The sequence below is a fragment of the Temnothorax nylanderi genome, unplaced genomic scaffold, assembly GCF_030848795.1.
Source record: "Temnothorax nylanderi isolate EJ_2023f unplaced genomic scaffold, tnyl_v1.0 TNYL_tig0030_pilon, whole genome shotgun sequence".
NCBI classification, from domain to species: Eukaryota; Metazoa; Arthropoda; class Insecta; order Hymenoptera; family Formicidae; genus Temnothorax; species Temnothorax nylanderi.
In genome coordinates, this window is record NW_027249092.1 from 1 (window position 1) to 21674 (window position 21674).

The 21674-nt window shown below is 37.8% G+C and overlaps 1 protein-coding gene, 2 long non-coding RNA genes and 1 pseudogene across 19 annotated transcripts; 2 read left to right on the forward strand and 2 right to left on the reverse strand.

The window, feature by feature from the left end:
• Window positions 1-386: 386 nt before the first annotated feature.
• On the reverse strand, window positions 387-1133 carry LOC139770446 (putative ATP synthase subunit f, mitochondrial; annotated as a pseudogene).
• Window positions 1134-2331: 1198 nt separating this feature from the next.
• On the forward strand, window positions 2332-4529 carry LOC139770469 (uncharacterized). 5 transcript variants are annotated; one of them, XR_011717750.1, is made up of 6 exons: window positions 2332-2366; window positions 2526-2825; window positions 2929-3173; window positions 3594-3878; window positions 4128-4168; window positions 4276-4529. It is a non-coding gene; the product is annotated as an uncharacterized lncRNA (long non-coding RNA). The 5 variants fall into 5 exon arrangements; XR_011717749.1 differs by lacking the exon at window positions 2332-2366 and adding an exon at window positions 2414-2432; XR_011717751.1 differs by lacking the exon at window positions 2332-2366 and adding an exon at window positions 2444-2458.
• LOC139770470 (uncharacterized) lies at window positions 4089-21401 on the reverse strand. Of its 11 annotated transcripts, XR_011717759.1 has the most exons (10): window positions 21011-21401; window positions 20688-20738; window positions 14913-15018; window positions 14689-14813; window positions 12515-14436; window positions 7954-12222; window positions 7119-7376; window positions 6609-7032; window positions 5050-6487; window positions 4089-4953 (listed from the first exon to the last, which is right to left on the reverse strand). It is a non-coding gene; the product is annotated as an uncharacterized lncRNA (long non-coding RNA). The 11 variants fall into 11 exon arrangements; XR_011717758.1 differs by lacking the exons at window positions 20688-20738; window positions 21011-21401 and adding an exon at window positions 15160-15228; XR_011717757.1 differs by lacking the exons at window positions 20688-20738; window positions 21011-21401 and having other exon boundaries at window positions 14913-15260.
• On the forward strand, window positions 10717-14191 carry LOC139770460 (cytochrome P450 6k1-like). Of its 3 annotated transcripts, XM_071702419.1 has the most exons (6): window positions 10717-11230; window positions 11481-11924; window positions 12106-12299; window positions 12533-12833; window positions 12950-13086; window positions 13325-14191. In XM_071702419.1, exons 1-6 carry the CDS (start codon window positions 10717-10719, stop codon window positions 13361-13363), a joined length of 1629 nt encoding a protein of 542 aa, XP_071558520.1. In that variant the 3' UTR covers window positions 13364-14191. The 3 variants fall into 3 exon arrangements, with proteins under 3 accessions (XP_071558520.1, XP_071558519.1, XP_071558521.1); XM_071702418.1 differs by having other exon boundaries at window positions 12950-14191; XM_071702420.1 differs by lacking the exon at window positions 13325-14191 and having other exon boundaries at window positions 12900-13162.
• Window positions 21402-21674: the final 273 nt, after the last annotated feature.

Sequence of the window (21674 nt, forward strand, 5' to 3'; positions counted from 1 at the left end):
TATATATATATGCTACATACTGGTACTTCATCATACAAGCCCATTCAAATATATAAATTTTTTAAATCTATACATAATTATATATAATCTGTTTTTATTTCAAATCAAGTTATTTTTTACGGTTTTCGTAATGTACCATGAGATATACTTTCTTCCTAAAAAATTTATTTCTTTAAATAGCTATACGTTTTTCAACTGATTCATTATGTATATTTTGTATAACTATACATCTCTATAGATATTTTCTAAGATATAGGATTAGTTTCATTAAACTTTATTGCTAATTTCAGATAATTTTAAATTAACATTTTATATTAGATGGGAGTTAATATAGCCAACATAATAAATTATGTATTTTGTGCATACTAAGAATATTATTCAAAGCATCCTAAACAGCTCAACATCTTTCGTGAATAACTGATGCACGAGTTACTTTTATTCTGATCATCTATGGAAGTGTCTAGATATAGACACTCAATCACTAATAGAGTAAATTAGTGATACTTGTAAGACTTGTGATGACCTAAAATGAGGGAAAAAAACCAGAACATTAAACTCGTACTCACATTAGAAATAGAATTAATTCCCTGCGTTTTCTATACTCACGTAGCTTTTTGTAATTTATTACATGAACGCAAACATAGAAGCCACTACCACTTGGAAGAAAGGAGCTACACCAGTTCGTTAGGCTGCACGTAATTATGCTGCCAACGCCAAAACGCTGCAAAAACAACGAAATAAATTACAACAGAGAATGCAGATCAAAGTTATGCAATTTTTGATTGATGGCTTCTTTCTTACGGGAAATACCTCGGGAGCACAGTGCCGCAAGCGCCGTGTGGACTCTTATGTCGTCTCGCGATCCAGGCAGGGATCTCGTTGAGTTTCAGATCAAGAACGCAGTTGTTCGCTGCATGAAAAAGGCGGTTATTATATAATGTTATTAATTGTGTCCAAGGAAAAGACGTACACGCGTTTAGATGTGAACAAACTCACGCTTTCCATAATAACGTGCAGGATCATACGGCCCGTGTCTCACAGGATCGTATTCCGCAGGATAACCACCGATCTTCAGTTTATCCGCCATGGTGAAATATCGGGTTTTTTATAGAATGAATTTCACGATGTTATCGGACAAATACATACATACATACACGAATGGCAAGTGCAATGCCAATCACAGGCATAGATGGGCATCCGGCTAGATAGAATGGGCGTGAATCTGTGGTTAGTTAGAAAAAGAGACGAACTCTCAAAGCGAGTGGGACTCAATGACCACGTCGTCAAGGTTGATAAAATGAAAATATCTGATTGGTGGTCCGGTGGACAACTCCAGGCACCGGACGTGAGTGGCTGTGATCAAACGGGACGGACGCTCTCTCGTTCTCTCTCTCTCTCTCTCTCTCTCTCTCTCTCTCTCTCTCTCTCTCTCTCTCTCTCTTCTCTCGGATGCGCGCGCACGGAATCGTTCGAACACTGTGATATATCGAATGTTATTTAATAAGTGTGCTTCGGGAATTTATGCGGATACCGAGGATGTCGCATTCGATAATATTGACTTTCGATTAGATTAAATTCTTTCGGACGATCGATCTCGCTTTTCCTCAACGTCAACTTGACTCGCGTTGTGCGCGTCGTGTCGTCGCGCGGCTTCAGAATGAGTCAGCCGTCATTTTCGAAAACAAAACACGGATAAAGCAGCTAGGATTCGAGTGGACGCCGCGATGGGTTTATTGTTGTTTAAACTCGTATTTTATCGTGTTTTGATTGCTGATTTTGCGATTGTGGAGGATAGAACAAGTATGTCATAATCCCCGGTGATTAATTGAAGTTAATTAAATGCCTCGCAGCGCAATCCAGAAATCAGCGATCGTATATTATTTCGGTTGGCATTGTTCCGAAGATATTTCTTTGAACTTAATTCATAATATGCGTCTTCTAGCGCTTCAGTCCTCCCGTAAGTTAGCCGGTCAACTTCGACTTTATTAATTTTTTTTTTTTTAATCGTTTGTTGGTCGTTTGTTGGTGACTGTTGGCCTAATTAGAAAGTTGTTGGTTCTTAATTTTTGTTAAATTAAAAAGAAAATTAGCCTTAAGTTAGCCGGAAAAATTTTATTTTTAATTAAAAAAAGCCTAATCGATGCGTAATCGTTTGCTGATGTTGTTGGTCTAATTTTAGCGTTTGTTGGTTTATTATTAGTCTTAAAACGAAAAAACCGAAAAATTATCTACATTAAAGTAATCGAAGATTGGTTTATTTGCCTACGACTTAAGGTTTATTTCTATCAATTTAAGGCTAACACTATAAACTGGCTATGAATACGGGCCTACATCGGCAGAAAATCGCGAAAAGATCAAGAAACATGGTGGTCCCTTGATTTTATCAGTCGAAATATTTGCATTTTACTTTGAATATTAGAGATTAAATCAGTGTACAACAGCTTTAAACGTGCACTGAGTGCGTACCAGCTCTGACAGTGAAAAACGCTATAAAGAGGATTTATATCTTATTTTTTCTTGCATAGATAAACAGAATGTTATCGGAAAGTCATCTAAGCATTTTGAGAAGAATCTTCGGAAAGATGAACGTAGAAACCAATTGTTGCAATTAAGAAGAAAGAAGCGCGAGCAAGTATTTGCGCAGAACAGAAATCTCGGTGGTTTTTCTTCGTCACCTGTTCTTATCTGGGTCATACCGTTGCAAAGTGACGTGGACATTGTTAATTAGTTACAGCAGATACAATTTAAAGAACATTGTATCTGCTGTAACTAACATGGACGAAACTGCTAATGTTGCTACTAGTCCAATGGCATATACATATTGGGTACGCTATAAAGCAGGAAAAGAACTTGTTATTCTATTATTAGTGAGGTAAATTAAAAATTTGTTAATATTATATATATATATATGTATTTGTATTAATTTAGTGTTCCAAGACTGAAACAGTGGTTTTCTATCATCGTACCATCGATGGGTGACGTTTTAGCAACATTAGATGCAGCCAAAGTTGCTACCACGTTACTCTTTGTTACTTCTGTCGCGAGTCAAGCAAACGATGGTACGCAGAGATATTATAGGCGATTGAGACAAGGAAATTATCGTGTCTTGCCTTGCTCAAGGTTTACCTTCTACAATAATTGCAGTGCATAATATTCAAAGACTTCATATTAAGGTAAGTAATGATACGTTTAACACTTTATATAAATTTACAAAGAGTAAACTCTTCACAATAAAGAATTGATTAATTTCTATATTTGCTCCAAAGATTTATATGTTTTAATATTTTATTGCTTTTCTTATGTCTTAATAAAATTTACATTATTTGTTTAACGTCTTAAATATTTAGTAAAATTATTTTTAATTGGATAAATAAGACCGTCACTCACAAATGGACGACCTTTGCGGAAATTTCTAGCAGATGACACCCAGATATGGGTGACATGGCACTCAAAGTGTTAAAAATCTTAGAATAGAATATAGAAATTAATTCATTCTTTATTGTGAAGAGTTTACTCTTTGTAAATTTTATATTGCGCATGTCAAACGTGTTACTCATCGATTATTGTTTGATACGTTTTAAACGGTAAAATAGAAACGTCAAGAGTATAAACAATCTGTGCAACATGCAATTTCAAAATGGATTTCCGAAGAAAAAGTTCTTGAATTGGACACTGCAGCCAATTGCTTAAATATGTTACGGCGTGCTGGATCACAAAAGCAAAGAAGTTTGTTTTACAAAGATATCTTTTGGCCGAGAAAGTCTCATTTGAATGTGATGGATTACTGGATATTGACTCGCATCTTTATATTTTTGGATTTTCACGTTCATCCATCAGCCGCACAAAGTATTTTAATATTCTTCCTTCAGTTGCAGAAAGTATGTATAAAAAATAATATATATAGTTTTACATTTTTTTATTAATAAAACTAAAATGTATGCATACATTTAAACGTATATTTTCATTTTTGACAAATATTGAAAATCTTTTATTATTTATGATATTTGGATTATTTTAATATGTGTGTGTATGCATACTTTTTTTCTATTATTTAGAACTAATATAAACATGCTAATTGCACCTAGAAATATTTTTTGATATATATTCTTTTATAATTTATGTTACAGCTTGCACCTGTTTTACAAAATCTTCAAGGTTCAAATAAAAGGTAAAGTTATATATTTCTTTATAATGCATATTTAGTGTTACTTTGGTTTTACGTGTAGTGTATATATGATATGTTTACATAAGTACAATAAAATAATTGCTTTATAGATTCGACAAAATGCCACGCAAGATTGCCGTGCCACCAGAAGAGAGCATCCCAGTTGTAAAAAGATTTATGAAACAGTTTGAAATTGAACCCTTGCGGAATCTATCGCTGAGCTTTTCTTCATTTTCGATCAGATCGACGATCCACTTCTTGTGTACGTTGTAAAATACAGCCGAGAAATCTTTATTCATCAAATGATCTTGTAATATGCCCTTCTGTTCAGCCTCAGTGCCAATAAAAGATACAGATAACGATACATTTATGGCTAATTGATAGGGTTCATAAAATTGCGGTTCCAAAATCATGATCGAGTCTAGAGCAACTTCCTCAGTGTTGCCGTAGTCAATGTAATTAACATAGGCCATTGTTTCGGTGAGACTAACGATTCTTCCTCTGTACCATTGACCGTCGTCTAAATATTTCGTTGCGCATAATAAATGTACCTCTGGCTCGAGTCTTTGACCAGAATTAGTGTAATACTGTTGAAGATCTTCCGACAGTTTAGTCTCAATATCCACGTCCGAATACCGTTGCAACCAGATATTGGTAGAATGATCCGCATACGACACCGAGACCTTGTGAGTTGAACTTAGAATAGGCATCGGACATACGGGTGGTATCTTCTCCTCAGTATTCATTATCCCATTGCCGGATAGATCGTATAATTTTACGATATAAGTCTATACGAACAAAAGATGGTAATATCCAAGAAAATGTTAATATTTATTTGAAACTTACTTATATATTTGTAACTGCAGCGTAAAATTTATACAAACCTGCTATTATTGACTTCTTCCACATAGACTAACACTTCTTTGCCTTCGAGTTCCTTCAATTGTTTATCTACGTTGGACGACGCTGGCACATCTTGTAGGGAGCATTCTAACGCTTGGTTCTGCATGACTACGAGCTCTCCAGGTAGAGCTAAAGCCTAGATCATTAGATTGTCATATTAATAATGGGAATTAATGAATATCAAAACTACAAGTTTCTTATTTATACATATTCATAATTTACTTATAATTTCAACAGTTCCAATATGACAATTTCGTATTGCAACATGATATATGGCATTAACTCGCATCGTGGAAGCAATAAAACCTGTAGAAATATTTGTAAATATCTGTCTATGTACACTCTCATCATTCAGGATTTCATCGTATGCCCCAGTATCAATGAACTTTACATCAAACCCGACGGACCGTGTACAGTTAATCACCACAGCTCGCTTCCATGTTCCATTTGTATAGACTAAACAACCCGTGCCAAGACATAACTCGCGAGTTGATAATCGCGGCATCACCTGATATTAACTTCTTATCAATAAGATTCGCTTGAGTTCATGCGAACGATCGTTAGGCTGAATGAGAAGGTACAAGCTCTTTTCAATGTTAAGTTATTGTTATTTTAGGAAATTTGAACATTATGATGAAACATTCATTATGATACTGTTACAATCAATTTTTAATTATTTATCTGTTAATACCATACATCGTGCAATGATATTTAAGACATTTTATTTTATAAAGTCGAAATTATAAATATTACTACAGTTTCAGAAAGTACGATTCGATTCATTCAGGAATGTTGGGCTAGATATAAATTTTGTTATAGGATGAACCAGATTCATGATGTTAGTCATTTGTGTTAACGATATATTAAATTTTTAAATACATGAATAAAATTCTTTTCCATCACCGTAATATATTATATTTCAGAATCAAAGTTCAAGAAATAATATGAGTAATTTCTAATTTGTTTAATTTTCGAATCTTAGAATTTGTTTAATCATTTAAGAAATTGAAGAAATTTCAATTTAAATTACAATTAAATTACAATTTAAATATATGGATTTTGTTGTAATTATTAAATAATGATATCATAGCTTGTGAATAAGACAAGCCGTTAGTTCATGGTTGTTAGAAAATGAGAAGTTACTTTTCTAATTTTCCATAAAGTTTATGAGCAATATATGACAGAATATGATTCGTGGCTGAAATGCATTTGTACTAAATAATACCTTTGTATCTTTATTAGCCATGTATTGATCAACAATGCTTTCACATTTTGAAGCAGATGGAAGCTGAACATAAAACTAGGTTGTATTTTTTACATTAGAAACTCTCGTTTTGAGAGTTTGGCCATTCAAGAGGCTTATGTCCACTCTTTCTATAACATTGAGTTCTTTTACTTCTGTATCATGTGTTTCTGGAGCTAAAATATAAAAAATATAATGTTTAAGTGTGTCAAATAATCTGGCATTTAACATATGAAATGCATAACTATTGTTATAAATGTGCATCGGAATATAAATGAATTTTGAAATAATTCTTACCACTGATTGTTTCAGTCGAGGTTTTTGTAGTAAAGGCTGCAAGATTCTTTTGCACCAAAATATTACTCACATCTTGTCCATCATGGTTTAATGAAATTATATATTGATCGTCATTAAAACTATGGAATATGCATTCGTATTTATCAGCACTGAAGCAATTATCGAGCGCGTTACTATCCACTTCAGACCAATTCGAGTTACTATTATTAGGTACGATATCTTTTAAGGAACACTGCACTGCTAATCTAGGCAGATGCATAAATTTCTTCTCGACAGAATAGATATTATATTGATCTACGATTGCGCAATTTCCAAAATCTATGTACTGAACTACGTATGCATCCTTCCACGTATCAATATTCACAACTTCCGCTCGATAAAGAGCTCTATCTTCAGAAAATATAGCTATAACTGCTGAACCAACCTAAAAAAGTTACACTTTTATTAACTCGATCACAGTAAAAACAAAGTAACACTAAATATGCATTATAAAGAAATATATAACTTTACCTTTTATTTGAACCTTGAAGATTTTGTAAAACAGGTGCAACCGTGTAACATAAATTATAAAGGAATATATATCAAACATATTCCTTTATAATACGCAGATAAGAACAGGTGACGAAGAAAAACCACCAAGATTTCTGTTCTGCGCAAATACTTGCTCGCGCTTCTTTCTTCTTAATTGCAACAATTGGTTTCTACGTTCATCTTTCCGAAGATTCTTCTCAAAATGCTTAGATGACTTTCCGATAACATTCTGTTTATCTATGCAAGAAAAAATAAGATATAAATCCTCTTTATAGCGTTTTTCACTGGCAGAGCTGGTACGCACTCAGTGCACGTTAAAGCTGTTGTACACTGATTTAATCTCTAATATTCAAAGTAAAATGCAAATATTTCGACTGATAAAATCAAGGGAACCACCATTTGATCTTTTCGCGATTTTCTGCCGATGTTAAGGCCCGTATTCATAGCCAGTTTTATAGATGTTAGCCTTAAATTGATAGAAATAAACCTTAAGTCGTAGGCAAATAAACCAATCTTCGATTACTTTAATGTGAGATAATTTTTCGGTTTTTTTTCGTTTTAAGACTAATAATAAACCAACAAACGCTAAAATTAGACCAACAATCATCAGCAAACGATTACGCATCGATTAGGCTTTTTTTTAATTAAAAATAAAATTTTTCCGGCTAACTTAAGGCTAATTTTTCTTTTTTAATTTAAACAAAAATTAAGAACCAACAAACGTTCTAATTAGGCCAACAATCACCAACAAACGACCAACAAACGATTAAAAAAAAAAAAAATTAATAAAGTCGAAGTTGACCGGCTAACTTACGGGAGGTGGCAGTAGCTGGCAAAAACCGCGAGTCTGGCATCCTTGAATGGAGATGGAGATTCGTGAAACCGGAAGAGACTCTCGTCACTCGTGCTTTGTATCGATTATCGAAAATGGCGCGCATTGCGACTTTTTTTAAGTTACAAACGTGACATTTTATTTTACTGGATATCACAATCACAGACGCTCGCGCGCGCTATTTACCTTGATTATTATACAGTTATTATTACACTATTAACTCCTTAAATCGTACATATATATAAATTAAAATTTAAAATTTAAAGTATTTAAATATTTTCTGATATATATATATATATATATATATATATATATATATATAGATGTGACCTGTTTTTATCTGATGTGATACATCCGATAGAAACAGATCAACCTATAGAGGCCCACCACCACCACCGCCAATTCCGATCGGCGGTCCTCTTTTATTTACAATACGTTTTTTTACATTTTTATCATTTATTTTATTTCGCTATATATATTTTTTAAATACATACAACGTTATAAAAGAGTTACATTATAAAATTAAAAATATAAAGTGTACAGAAAAATTTTATTACAAAACTTTACCATATACATATATACAACATTAGAAAAGTTACATTATACAATTAAAAATATAATATGCAATAAAATTATATACAATATTTCTTTTCGACGTGTAATTACATATGCAACATTCGGTATGCGTACAATAATGCGAAATTCTTATGAGCAACTATATACGATCAAGAAGATTGTTAATAAATTTATTACTAATATTTCCCAAAGGAGACTGTTAATTATTGGCATGCTATACAGAATTTACAGTTTTGCAAAGTTCCCTTGTTTGCCACTACCCTCTAGCTTTAAAAGTTTAAAACATAGATCAAATGGGCAAAAGTATCTCTGAAATGTTTTACATTAAAGTGCAAAATAATGGCATTAACCTACAAGAGGATACATTAGATCTTTGTAATGATTATTCACCAAGAGACTTCCACATAACTGACATCTTCTATTTGTCTTTATTTATTGTCTTGTTTTATTTATTGACCAGTTCCTTTCCTTTATACATATAATGCTTCATCATATTAGATTAGTATCCTTTTCACCTTGTAACCGAAGCTAAATCTTCAGTCGGTGCGCCAATCTTACACAGAAAGCATTGTCTCGTATCGAATTCGAACACTATTGCGAAGTAACTATTGCGAAGTCGACTGTTTGGTAAGTAGATTACACATTATCATATAACACTTACGAGTTACTATATTTATTAGATAATTTCTTTGGTCTTTTCTCTCTGATTTATAAGTCAGCAGTCAATGCCACGGGTGATTTTGTTCACAAATTTCGCGTCCTAACCACTGATTTAAAGTACATGTCTACATTTCCACTTTATATGCGTTATTATTGACGACTCGTTTTAAGATCATAACCGAATTTTAATTTATTATAGTAAATATTACAAAGTTTGCATAATTGAAAACTATATAAGACGATAGGGCTAGTGAACAAAGCTAAGTATAAGTGCTTAAAATATGTATTATAAATTAGTAAATTGAAAAAACAAACGTTTCGTCCTTGAATACGATCATCTTCAGTGCGCGATATACGGATAAGAATTATCCAATGGAAAATAGACAATTGTTGAATTCCAACGGAAAAAACTTAAGTTAAAATCTTACATTATAATTAAGAATTGATTCGATAAATTACATGTGTAGTATCTGACCTTATTGAGAACCTCTTAATGTCTCTCAATAAAGTCAAATACACATGTAATTTATCGGCTCAATTCTTAATTATAAAAAAAAACTTAATTAAAACCGATATATTAATTCAAGTTTTTCCGTTGGGATAATTCTTATCGGTATATTGCGCACTGAAGATGATCGTATTGAAGGTCGAAAATGTGTTCTTTCAGTTTACTGAAATACATATAATACATATTTTAAGCACGTATACCCAGCTTTGTTCGCTAGCCCTATCCTCTTATATTGTTTCAAATTTTAATTGTTACATTTTGAAGAGAGTCTAAAGCTTGAGACCAAAACGTCTGTAATTTGTATTTATGTTTGTATTAAAGTTAATTTTTGTATTTTATATCTCTCACTTTAACAACGGCATTTTGCTCTTATTTTCCTTAAGCTTGGAATATGATATATATATATACATATATATATATATATATAAAGAGCGTATTTCTTATTTTTGTTCAATTTTTATATATTCACTTTATGCTCGTCGGAAAGCTTAAGATTATTTAATTTACCCATCACCGCGTCGCTGAAGATGGCTCAAAATTGAGCCGAAACGTATACAATTTGTATATTAAATTATTAATTAAATATTACATAACGTTAACTCACGCACAACTAATCGCGTTAGACTTTCAAAGGCTATACTTTTTTCGTTACCGGTTAATATTCTTAGAAATCAGATACGTAGCTAAAACGCATATAAGAAACTAAATCGAATTCCGCGGGAAGTTAAATTACAAACATCGCGTTAACAAACAATTTGGAAATGAATAGAATCAAATAATCATGTTACAACAGATATCCAGAAAAAATGATTTGTGTCTTTGTTAAATAGCAATTGCCCATATTTTTAGAGTTCCCAAAAGCATTTTTTTTAAATATCGATTAACCATTATTTTCTTTTAATGATATACTAATATCTCCTCAATCTCGTAAATTATTAAAATATTACATTCTCTTTAACTATACAAATGTAAGAAATATATTTTTAGAGAGAAACTGCGAAATGGCGTTCATAATGGAGTACTGGGTCCTGGATTGCATAGGAATTCTTATAATTCTCATTGGAATCGCTTACTACATAACTCGCAATTTCAAGTACTGGAAAAAACGAGGCGTTCTGGAAATACCGCCAACGCCATTCTTTGGCAATTTCAAAGAGTGTCTATTCCTGAAGAAATCCCCATCATACTTTCTAAAAGAACTCTACGAGCGAAAGAAGGATGTACCTTATATAGGTTTCTACATTTTTAACAAGCCCTTCTTGTTGCTTCGCGATCGCACAGTCATTCGGCACGTCCTCACAGCAGATTCTAATTTTGACAATCGATACTCCTCGGCCGATCCAAAGGATCGTATTGGTTACGCCAATCTCTTCTTCACGAGAGAATCTCACTTGAAATGGAAATTCAGAATAATGCAATTTTTTCATAACAATGATGTACATACGTATACATTTGACCTGATGCTAGAATGCGGAAAGCATTTAGATGAATATCTTGACTCATTGGAATTAAATGGTAAGTTGGAGGGTATATTAATTTAAATAATCCTTGAAATTAAGAAATGTAACAAGACGAGGAAACAAGATAAAGACTGTGACTATAATTACAATCATCTGTAAAATTTTTGTAGTATTAAGATATTTTATGTTACTCTAATGCACACGTAGATGTTTGCTTGTTCTCTTCTAATATAATATAAAATGCGAAAATCAGTATAATATCTGCAGGCTAAACAGATTTAATCAACTGATAACATTGCCGGCAGGTAATGGACAAATAATGGACGTAATGGATGTAAGTACAAAATTTACCATGGATGTGATATGGAGCATTGCTTTTGGACGCGGTGACGTGAACACGTTTCAAAATCCAGACTCCGATTACAGCAGACATGCCAAAACGATGTTAGAAAATAATTATAGGCGCACCTGGAAGATGCTCGCAATATTCTTCCTACCAAATCTAACTCGTTTTCTTGAACTAAAAGTGTTCGGTAAGAAGACATCCGATTTTATGCGCAAAATTTTCTGGGAGACAATGCGGGATCGCTATAACTATATATCGGAATATGACGAAGATGAGTATCCTGAGCCTCCTTTCATTCCTCAAATCGATCCTCACCCGCGTTATTATAAGAGATACGACCTCATCGATATTCTAGTCGACATCAAGTGGAATGTTTCTGGATGGACATACACTGAAAATTTCGGTAAGCGAAATAATTACTTTGACATAATTTATATAAAAGAATAAATAAAGATGTGTAACATAACGGCTTGCGATAACAAAATCAGAGTAACCGTCATGTTTGATCAATAATCATGAGAAACGAATTTATTCACGGCAAGTATCAAAAGCTTTTAGAACTTTATAGATAAATTAAATTTCAGGACTTGAACATGTCGAAGAAGATGATCTTTTGGCACAAGCATCTAGTTTCTTCTTATTTGGTTTTGAAACCATCTCAACGACTGTGGCCTTCGCGTTGTATGAACTCGCATTGCAACCTAAAATTCAGAACACTCTAAGAAATGAAATACTCGAGGTACTGAAGAAATCCAATGGAAGAGTTACACATAGCATGGTATGCGACTATCATCCGCTGAGTCTCTTTCGTAATTTTTTTATTTTTGTAAATTATTTTTAGTGATATATATTTTTAAATTTAATTGTATATACATTTATGGCTTATAATGCAAAGAAAATATATTTTAAGTCACAGAAAATGAACTAAAAATCAAGATAAAGTCTTATTTGACTATTTGTAATTATAATTTGAATGAAAAATTATTTTTATACCTTGTTTATTATTACCAGATGGAGCCAAACTCACTGTCATTACCGTATCTCGATATGGTGGTCTCAGAAACTTTGAGAATGTACCCGCCATTGGGATTCCTAAATTACATGGCTAAGAAAAATTATGAAGTGCCGGAGCACAATCTCGTAATTGAGGAGGGTACGCCGGTTTACGTTTCGTTACTTGGCCTACACTATGATTCAAAATATTTCCGCAATCCTAATATATTTGATCCGGAGCGATTTAACGAGAGGAACAAACGTAACATACCGGAAGACGTCTATATCCCATTCGGAAGAGGCGAACGTTTTTGTATGGGTAAGAAAATCGATTTTAATATAATCTCTATATCCTACATTAAGATATTAATACATATTTCTTCAGTTCTTCTTCATCAACATAATATAGACTACATACACTTATATATTTTGTAGCCGAGAAATTCGGACTTGTTCAAACGAGGTTAGTCCTGCTTATAATATTGAGTAAATACAAGATGACACGGTGCGAGAAAACTTCGATACCAGTAAAAATTGATCCAAGAGGACCCATGACAGTGCCATTAAACAATGTATTATATCTCAAGGTCCAGAAAATTAACCCTTTAGCGGGCTGTGTACATAATTATGTACAGTCAAAAAAGAAAACTAAAAAAACTAAAAAAAATAAAAAAACTAAAAGAAAGTAAAAAACTTTCATCAGGGACGATCGGGATCGATGTGTGGCCCCTAAAGGGTTAATACTAATGTTATTTAGAACAAAATACGTTTTTAGTTAAAATAAATATACAATTATCCTTTTACTTTAAGGACGCAATCAGTGTTTTGATAAGAAATCTGTATGATTAAATATAAAAATTAATAGAAGAGTGCCCAGAAGATGATGAAGCAAGACAAAGAAATGCTAATCCTAAACCTTTGCCAGTTTCGCCAAGAAGGGGAATGATGATAGAAGAACCAGAGCCGGTAGTTACAGGAATGCAAACACGTAATGCAGAGAAATCGGAAGGAGAAAGCATACCTTTTACTAAGAAAAAATTAGAAGAACCGCCGTTTATTGAATACATAGTCCATGCAGAAATACACAATAATTCAATAAATCAGATAAATAATAATGAATCTTTAGAAATGCACAATGATCCAATAAATCAGATAAATAATACTGAATCTTCACCTTTCGAATCGTCAAACATTATAAATAACACTCAAAACGAAACACTTGAAATAGAAACATCCTTAGAAAACATTAACAACAATGACATGAATTCTTTAATTAGCGACAATGAAAATATAAATACTTTAAATTCACAAATAACTGTACCATCTAATCTTTTAGAAATACTAAATAGTTTAACAGGAGATTGTGAAAATTATGAGATTTATCAAAATAAGCCTACGCATGTAAATTATTGCGAGGACCACACGAAAATTACAGAGGAAAGAACCAACGACGACAAACCGAAAGACGACCAGGAAGATCAAGTTACTGACGATGGCGACTCCGAGGAAGAAGAGGAGGTAGAACGAAGTGAGGAAGAAGGAGACAGCGACAGTGAAGAAGATATAGACACAACATTCAATGAACTTACGATTACAGACGAGACCTTGGACAGAACTGAAAAACAAATAATAACGCGAGGACAAAAATACAGTATAATAAATAGTCGTGATCAAATATTTATGAGAAGAGAACATTATTTATATTTCCTAACCGCAAATGGTAAACCTACTATTCGATTGAAAAACCGATTAATTAAACTTTCCGCGAAACACAATATATATAAACCAATTATATTTACCGCATGTTGTTCCGCCGGCGCCTGATGCCTCTCCCTGGCCTCCACCTCCTCTCAGGCTGCTCGGGATGTCCCTCGTGTTCCCTCGATGCGAAGCAACGTTGCTCCTTCCCGCGTGGACATTTTCTGTAACATAAAAATAATCGAATCGATTAAATACGTGTCACGCGAATCGAACATCTTATTCGTTATTCAGAGTAATATTATATTTTAAATTACTTCTTCGAAAAAGGTTTCTACGTTAGAATCAACTTGAATCAAATTTTTCAAAATATTTCTTTTTACTAATTTAAATTCCGAAACACGGTTTAATGTAAGAACTGAATAAGCACAAAGAGGGATTCTATATCTTAAAAAAAAATAAAAAGTAACACTTACCAGAAGTGTTGGTACGCCGATGCCCGATGCCTATCCTAGGCCTCCTCCTCCTCTCAGAGTGCTCGGAATGTCAGCTACGCAGGATTCCCTCGCTGCTCCGATGTCACCTTCTGCGTCGTTATTTTCTGAAACATTCAAATGAACGATTCGATTAAGTAAAGACAGAAGAGATAGAAAATTTTTGGACATAAGTGACATAGTACGTGAAAATCAATTACACTCACCACTTTCTTTCATGCTGTTCCGGCCGCAAAATCCACCTCCACCTCCGGGTCAGATAGGAGTCTCGAGCCACATTGAGACTCGTGGCAATGCAGTGTGACTTCATCCCTTAAGCAAGAAAAATCAAGAAGCATTTCAGCTATATTGCATTAATTTTACAACGTTTTTGCAATATAGTCAAAATGTTTCTTGACTTTTCTCGCTTAATGGAAATGTAATTGCTGAAAGGAATTAAAAATTATTCCCTACCTACGTTTTAACTAGGTCCCTTTTTTTTTTTTTTTGTTTTACGTGGTGGAAATCTTCCATCACTGGAATCCCCACGACGTCCTGGAGGCAACCCGTCAGCAGTGGCAACCAGTCACGGTGGCTGTGCCACCGATCGGGGAGCACCACTGGTCGGGGAGTGCCTCCATTCTTCCGGGGTTTGAGTGACCAGTGACCCCCCTTTCGGGAGGAAGACTCCCCCTTCCCCGGGGCGGGGCGGGGGGAGTGCCGGATTCTGCGGAGAGCAGAACATTAAAGTTCCGCCATTTCCCCGCAGCCTACCGGCTAAAACCACCACGAGTGACCCTAACAGAGGATTTATTTATTACACGCTCACTGCTGAGAAAAGCGTGATGTCGCCGAAGGCAGACAGGGGGAGGATTTATTTGTTACACGCTCACTGCTGAGAAAAGCGTGATGTCGCCGAAGGCAGACAGGAGGAGGATTTATTTTTACACGCTCACTACTGGAGAAAAGCGTGATGTCGCCGAAGGCAGACAGGAGGAGGATTTATTTTTTACACGCTCACTACTGGAGAAAAGCGTGATGTCGCCGAAGGCAGACAGGAGGAGGATTTACTTTTTACACGCTCACTACTGGAGAAAAGCGTGATGTCGCCGAAGGCAGACAGGAGGAGGATTTACTTTTTACACGCTCACTACTGGAGAAAAGCGTGATGTCGCCGAAGGCAGACAGGAGGAGGATTTACTTTTTACACGCTCACTACTGGAGAAAAGCGTGATGTCGCCGAAGGCAGACAGGAGGAGGATTTACTTTTTACACGCTCACTACTGGAGAAAAGCGTGATGTCGCCGAAGGCAGACAGGAGGAGGATTTACTTTTTACACGCTCACTACTGGAGAAAAGCGTGATGTCGCCGAAGGCAGACAGGAGGAGGATTTACTTTTTACACGCTCACTACTGGAGAAAAGCGTGATGTCGCCGAAGGCAGACAGGAGGAGGATTTACTTTTTACACGCTCACTACTGGAGAAAAGCGTGATGTCGCCGAAGGCAGACAGGAGGAGGATTTACTTTTTACACGCTCACTACTGGAGAAAAGCGTGATGTCGCCGAAGGCAGACAGGAGGAGGATTTACTTTTTACACGCTCACTACTGGAGAAAAGCGTGATGTCGCCGAAGGCAGACAGGAGGAGGATTTACTTTTTACACGCTCACTACTGGAGAAAAGCGTGATGTCGCCGAAGGCAGACAGGAGGAGGATTTACTTTTTACACGCTCACTACTGGAGAAAAGCGTGATGTCGCCGAAGGCAGACAGGAGGAGGATTTACTTTTTACACGCTCACTACTGGAGAAAAGCGTGATGTCGCCGAAGGCAGACAGGAGGAGGATTTACTTTTTACACGCTCACTACTGGAGAAAAGCGTGATGTCGCCGAAGGCAGACAGGAGGAGGATTTACTTTTTACACGCTCACTACTGGAGAAAAGCGTGATGTCGCCGAAGGCAGACAGGAGGAGGATTTACTTTTTACACGCTCACTACTGGAGAAAAGCGTGATGTCGCCGAAGGCAGACAGGAGGAGGATTTACTTTTTACACGCTCACTACTGGAGAAAAGCGTGATGTCGCCGAAGGCAGACAGGAGGAGGATTTACTTTTTACACGCTCACTACTGGAGAAAAGCGTGATGTCGCCGAAGGCAGACAGGAGGAGGATTTACTTTTTACACGCTCACTACTGGAGAAAAGCGTGATGTCGCCGAAGGCAGACAGGAGGAGGATTTACTTTTTACACGCTCACTACTGGAGAAAAGCGTGATGTCGCCGAAGGCAGACAGGAGGAGGATTTACTTTTTACACGCTCACTACTGGAGAAAAGCGTGATGTCGCCGAAGGCAGACAGGAGGAGGATTTACTTTTTACACGCTCACTACTGGAGAAAAGCGTGATGTCGCCGAAGGCAGACAGGAGGAGGATTTACTTTTTACACGCTCACTACTGGAGAAAAGCGTGATGTCGCCGAAGGCAGACAGGAGGAGGATTTACTTTTTACACGCTCACTACTGGAGAAAAGCGTGATGTCGCCGAAGGCAGACAGGAGGAGGATTTACTTTTTACACGCTCACTACTGGAGAAAAGCGTGATGTCGCCGAAGGCAGACAGGAGGAGGATTTACTTTTTACACGCTCACTACTGGAGAAAAGCGTGATGTCGCCGAAGGCAGACAGGAGGAGGATTTACTTTTTACACGCTCACTACTGGAGAAAAGCGTGATGTCGCCGAAGGCAGACAGGAGGAGGATTTACTTTTTACACGCTCACTACTGGAGAAAAGCGTGATGTCGCCGAAGGCAGACAGGAGGAGGATTTACTTTTTACACGCTCACTACTGGAGAAAAGCGTGATGTCGCCGAAGGCAGACAGGAGGAGGATTTACTTTTTACACGCTCACTACTGGAGAAAAGCGTGATGTCGCCGAAGGCAGACAGGAGGAGGATTTACTTTTTACACGCTCACTACTGGAGAAAAGCGTGATGTCGCCGAAGGCAGACAGGAGGAGGATTTACTTTTTACACGCTCACTACTGGAGAAAAGCGTGATGTCGCCGAAGGCAGACAGGAGGAGGATTTACTTTTTACACGCTCACTACTGGAGAAAAGCGTGATGTCGCCGAAGGCAGACAGGAGGAGGATTTACTTTTTACACGCTCACTACTGGAGAAAAGCGTGATGTCGCCGAAGGCAGACAGGAGGAGGATTTACTTTTTACACGCTCACTACTGGAGAAAAGCGTGATGTCGCCGAAGGCAGACAGGAGGAGGATTTACTTTTTACACGCTCACTACTGGAGAAAAGCGTGATGTCGCCGAAGGCAGACCCTTAGGAGGATTTACTTGTTACACGCTCACTACTGGAGAAAAGCGTGATGTCGCCGAAGGCAGACCCTTAGGAGGTTTTCTGTCAGGGTTTTCCTTCCCTTAGGTCGGTTAGGAGAGCCTAAGCTCCTCTCTCACGGCTCCGACCAGCCGAGCGGACTTTTTATAGAGGCCGCTTACCTCGCGAGTCCTTAAAAGGACTCCCCGGTCCACGACAGACCCGTAGGGCTGCCGTAGATTGCGGTACTTGTGTGCTCGGGTACTCCGGGTGCGCAAAACCCGTAGTGGAGGGCTCCCCCGTGCCCCTAAAGGGTCCGGGAGGACTCCCCCCACCCCCTGGAGGGAAGATTTATTACACGCTTAACTTTATCAGCGTGATGTCTTTAGCAGACAAAATTTTTTACACGCTTAATTTTTTTCAAGCGTGATGTCTTTTGCAGACTCGAGCCACATTGAGACTCGTGGCAATGCAGTGTGACTTCATCCCTTAAGCAAGAAAAATCAAGAAGCATTTCAGCTATATTGCATCAATTTTACAACGTTTTTGCAATATAGTCAAAATGTTTCTTGACTCTTCTCGCTTAATGGAAATGTAATTGCTGAAAGGAATTAAAAATTATTCCCTACGTTTTAACTAAGTAGCTTTTTTTTTCTTTTTACGTGGTGGAAATCTTCCATCACTGGAATCCCCACGACGTCCTGGAGGCAATCCGTCAGCAGTGGCAACCAGTCACGGTGGCTGTGCCACCGATCGGGGAGCACCACTGGTCAGGGAGTGCCTCCATTCTTCCGGGGTTTGAGTGACCAGTGACCCCCCTTTCGGGAGGAAGACCCCCCCTTCCCCGGGGCGTGGCGGGGGGAGTGCCGGATTCTGCGGAGAGCAGAACATTAAAGTTCCGCCATTTCCCCGCAGCCTACCGGCTAAAACCACCACGAGTGACCCTAACACCGCGTCGAGCGAGCAAGGGGGGAAGTCGCGCCGCGTGTCACTGCCGCCGGTAGACAACGCGCCGATTTATACGGTCGAGCGAGCAAGGGGGGAAGTCGCGCCGCGTGTCACTGCCGCCGGTAGACAACGCGCCGATTTATACGGTCGAGCGAGCAGGGGGGGAGGTCGCGCCGCGTGTCACTGCCGCCGGTAGACAACGCGCCGATTTATACGGTCGAGCGAGCAGGGGGGGAGGTCGCGCCGCGTGTCACTGCCGCCGGTAGACAACGCGCCGATTTATACGGTCGAGCGAGCAGGGGGGGGAGGTCGCGCCGCGTGTCACTGCCGCCGGTAGACAACGCGCCGATTTATACGGTCGAGCGAGCAGGGGGGGAGGTCGCGCCGCGTGTCACTGCCGCCGGTAGACAACGCGCCGATTTATACGGTCGAGCGAGCAGGGGGGGAGGTCGCGCCGCGTGTCACTGCCGCCGGTAGACAACGCGCCGATTTATACGGTCGAGCGAGCAGGGGGGGAGGTCGCGCCGCGTGTCACTGCCGCCGGTAGACAACGCGCCGATTTATACGGTCGAGCGAGCAGGGGGGGAGGTCGCGCCGCGTGTCACTGCCGCCGGTAGACAACGCGCCGATTTATACGGTCGAGCGAGCAGGGGGGGAGGTCGCGCCGCGTGTCACTGCCGCCGGTAGACAACGCGCCGATTTATACGGTCGAGCGAGCAGGGGGGGAGGTCGCGCCGCGTGTCACTGCCGCCGGTAGACAACCCGCCGATTTATACGGTCGAGCGAGCAGGGGGGGAGGTCGCGCCGCGTGTCACAGCGCCGGTAGATGATTATAATGTTGCGGTTGATTACGAATCGTTGCGATCGTTAATAAGCGCGCGTTAATCATATCGGAAAAAAATAAACAACTACGTTGGATCGTTAATAAAATCTTAATTAAGTGACTTAATTTTGCTTTTAATTTTACAATGATACGCGTAATTAATGTATTCGTCCAAGAATTAATACACAGCAGCAATGGAAAGTAAAACAGAATTATATTATCAAGAAATGAAAGAATTTTATGTTAATCGCGTTCTAATAAAAATCGTCGTGATTATATCTTCCCGGAAGAGGAGAACGAGCGAATATAATTTTTCTAGCTCTACCGGGAATCGAACCCGGGACCTTTGGCTCAATAGACCAGTGCGCTGTCTACTAGGCCATGCTCGTCCTCAATAAAATATACACAGAGAAAAAATAATGTTGTATCAACAGCATTAGTCTAATTGGAAATAATCTTGTTTTATTTCATTAAAACAAAAGCATAATGTATTGAATTAACAAGATTATTTCCAATTAGACTCAGGCTGTTGATACAACATTATTTTTTTCTCCGTGTATATTTGCCAAATTTAAATAATTGCCTATAAATTTCAGGCGACTGGTATACTTCGCATGTTCTGCGATACAAATAACATTAGATGCATTAATAAATAATGCATCGACATAACGTATGTGCTTATGGATGCATTCTCCCGTAAGCACAATAAATCGATAAATAATGATGATGCTCCAGGATTAATTATTTAGCCTAGTCTGATCTAGTCTATCCATTTTAGAGCAACGAATTTGTAAGAAGTCGCATTTATCTATAGTACTATTATGTGGATACAATACATAAATATATCTAATATAGGTCTCACAAATTCGTTACCCCATATTATTGTAAAAAATTCGTCACTCACCGATCCGATGCGCAACGGGCGGAGTAATTCGGCCACGTAACTACGATGATACTGTAACAAAAACGAAAGATATAAATTAAAGAGGCGCTGAAAATGATAAATGTTTCAAAAAATACACATAATTTTACGCGCATCTAAATTCGTCTTTCAATTAGATTCACTGATATAATTATCTATTTTCCGGAAAAAATATTTACAAAAATAAATTTTTATAAAATTTTAAATAATTTCTTTTTTTCTAATTAGTTTTAGCTTATCGAAATAAAACTCCGAATAAATGAGGAAAAACTATTAATTTTATGCAGATAAAAGATGATACTTACCCCAAGGTTGCTCCGCCGGGGCCCGATGTCTCTCTCAGACCTCCTCCTCCTCTCAGGACGTCAGGCTTCCTCCTCTCATCGCGCACAGGACACTCGCGAGAAACACTCGCGGATAATAAACTACAATCGCGCGCGGACTAATTTCATTAAAAGTCTTTCTCGCGCGATACTGTACGGCACTCCCGTTTAAAAAAGTCCTTTAGTCCGATTATACTTGAACGGCACTCCCGAAGCAAACGCGACGAACCGGCTGCGGTTCGTTTATTCAATTAAATCGGCGGACGAGGGTACGTTAGCTTCCCCGTCTTTGAATTTTTATCCAAGCAGAACAAGAGTTTTGCTTGGGTAAAATCCTCGTACTGGGTACTGGGCCTTCCCACCTCGCCAAGGTCGTACCCATGGGAAGGAAGTACTTTACTCTGTAGTAATATAAAAACAGGTAACATAAGATTGATTAAACAAAACCACAATTAAGATTGAATATCGTATGCACATTACGCCGCGGTATCGAGCACGTAAATCTCGCGAAGGTAAGTACTATTAATGCATGCTTTGCACGATAAGGAGTCGCGATTATACGCGGCACGAAATACACGAGTCACAAAAATAAGAAATATTCACGAACGAGCGTTGTATCGTTGTATCACAGCGTGCTATTTACTTG